This window comes from Dendrobates tinctorius, unplaced genomic scaffold (assembly GCF_039654945.1).
Source record: "Dendrobates tinctorius isolate UK_male_01 unplaced genomic scaffold, ASM3965494v1 ptg000245l, whole genome shotgun sequence".
Classification (NCBI taxonomy): domain Eukaryota; kingdom Metazoa; phylum Chordata; class Amphibia; order Anura; family Dendrobatidae; genus Dendrobates; species Dendrobates tinctorius.
The window spans coordinates 3003325-3005137 of record NW_027361912.1 but is presented as its reverse complement, the minus strand read 5'-3'; the positions used below and the strand labels follow the sequence as shown (position 1 = coordinate 3005137).

General features: G+C 38.5%; 1 protein-coding gene across 1 annotated transcript; it reads right to left on the bottom strand.

Annotated features, from left to right (window-relative positions):
- Positions 1 to 393: 393 nt before the first annotated feature.
- LOC141060821 (olfactory receptor 13C8-like) lies at positions 394 to 1341 on the bottom strand. Its single transcript, XM_073557201.1, has one exon. The coding sequence runs from the start codon at positions 1339 to 1341 to the stop codon at positions 394 to 396; it is 948 nt and encodes a 315-aa protein (XP_073413302.1).
- Between the last annotated feature and the right edge of the window lie 472 nt (positions 1342 to 1813).

The window sequence follows — 1813 nt, the reverse complement described above, 5'->3', positions numbered from 1 at the left end:
TAACGATGTAGCTGCATGATTTGCTAGAGAGCCTGAATACACGTGGGAATTCTCTAACAAACAGGCAACCCCAACATGTATTCAGGCTGTCCAGCAGCCGCAAATCATGCAGCTACGTCGATACAAACTAAATCTCCGAGCATGCCGAAGTGCTCGGAGGACAACCAAGCATGCTCAGGAAAACCCGAGCAACGAGTATACTCGCTCATCACCAGTAATGACCCTACGTCATCTTAAAACAACTAAAACTTCTTTGCTCCTCAGACTATAGACTAGAGGATTAAGTGCTGGTGTCACTGAAAAAAAAAGAAAAAAAATGCTAATAGTTATTAAATAAATAAATGTACAATATACTATATTATATACTTTGTACGTGGTATTATAATTTGTGATCTAAATTAATTTCCTAATTTTTAAAAATTGACTAAAAATGACTCTACGTAATTTTAAAACAGCTAAGACTTCTTTGTTCCTCAAACTATAGACTAGAGGATTAAGGGCTGGAACCACCGCCACATACAGCAAGGAGAGCATCAGGTCGATGTCTGTGGAGCTTTTAGAGTCAGGATTCATGTAGACACTTAGAGAAGAACCACAAAAAAGCAAAACAACTGTTAGATGAGAAGAACAACTGGAGAAGATCTTCAGTCTTTTAGCCGATGTCTTGATCTTGAGGATAGCCGATATAATAAAAACATAAGAAAGCAAAATCATGCCAAACGCTATAAAACCTAACGTATATCCTTCTGACAATATCACAAGGTTCAAATATCTGATGTCACTGCAGGAGATTTTTAGAAGGGCTTTCATATCACAGTAGAAGTGGGTGATATGCTTGGAATCACAAAACCATAGGCGAGATATCAAGAAGACATAGAGCAATGAGTTCAAGGCACCGATTGTCCATGGAGAAAGGGAAAGTAAAAGACATGTTTTCTTATTCATAATAATTGCATAGTTTAATGGAACACAAATGGCCACATACCGGTCAAAGGCCATAGAGGACAACAATAAAAATTCTGTAGTAATACATGCCACGGACATGAATAGCTGGGTGAAACAGCCTGTGAAGGAAATCCTAGTTTTCTTAGTTATCTGAAAGTCAAGGAACTTTGGCAGAATAGCAGATACATAGGCCATGTCCAAGGTAGAGAGGTTACACAAGAAAAAGTACATAGGAGTGTGTAGCTGTGGTGCCATCCATACGACACCTATAATAATCAAATTTCCAAGCATACATAGAAGGTACATCAATAAAATACTAAGGATAACGACATAAGAGAGATTGTGATATTCAGAGAATGCTAGCAGGTGAAAATCTTCATAAAATGAGGTATTCATTATCTTACTAATACATCTGCAACATAAAAGTATAGGAAAAAGTAGGCAAATAAATAATTGTTGATCCCAAATGCATGTTTGCACTGGAAACTAGATTTTTATTCGAGCTTTCCTTCTCATCACTATATGGCGGCCCTGCCTAAGTGAATGATGACTGTGATTGGCTGTTTCTAGTGATGAGTGAATGTGCTCGGATTACGTGTTATCTGAGCATGGTCGGGTGTTATACAGGTATTTTGGGTGTGCTCAGACAATATGTCCGAATCTCTGTGGCTTCATGTTTTGTGTCTGTTAGACAGCTGCAACATATGTGGGGATTGCCAGGTTTAACAGCTGCAAAACATGCGAGCACACCCAAGATACTCGGATGATACCTGAGCATGCTTGTATAACATGTTATCAGATGATGTTCCCTCATCACTAGCTGTTTCCATGAATATCATAGACTTTGAATGGCACGTCAAGACAAATG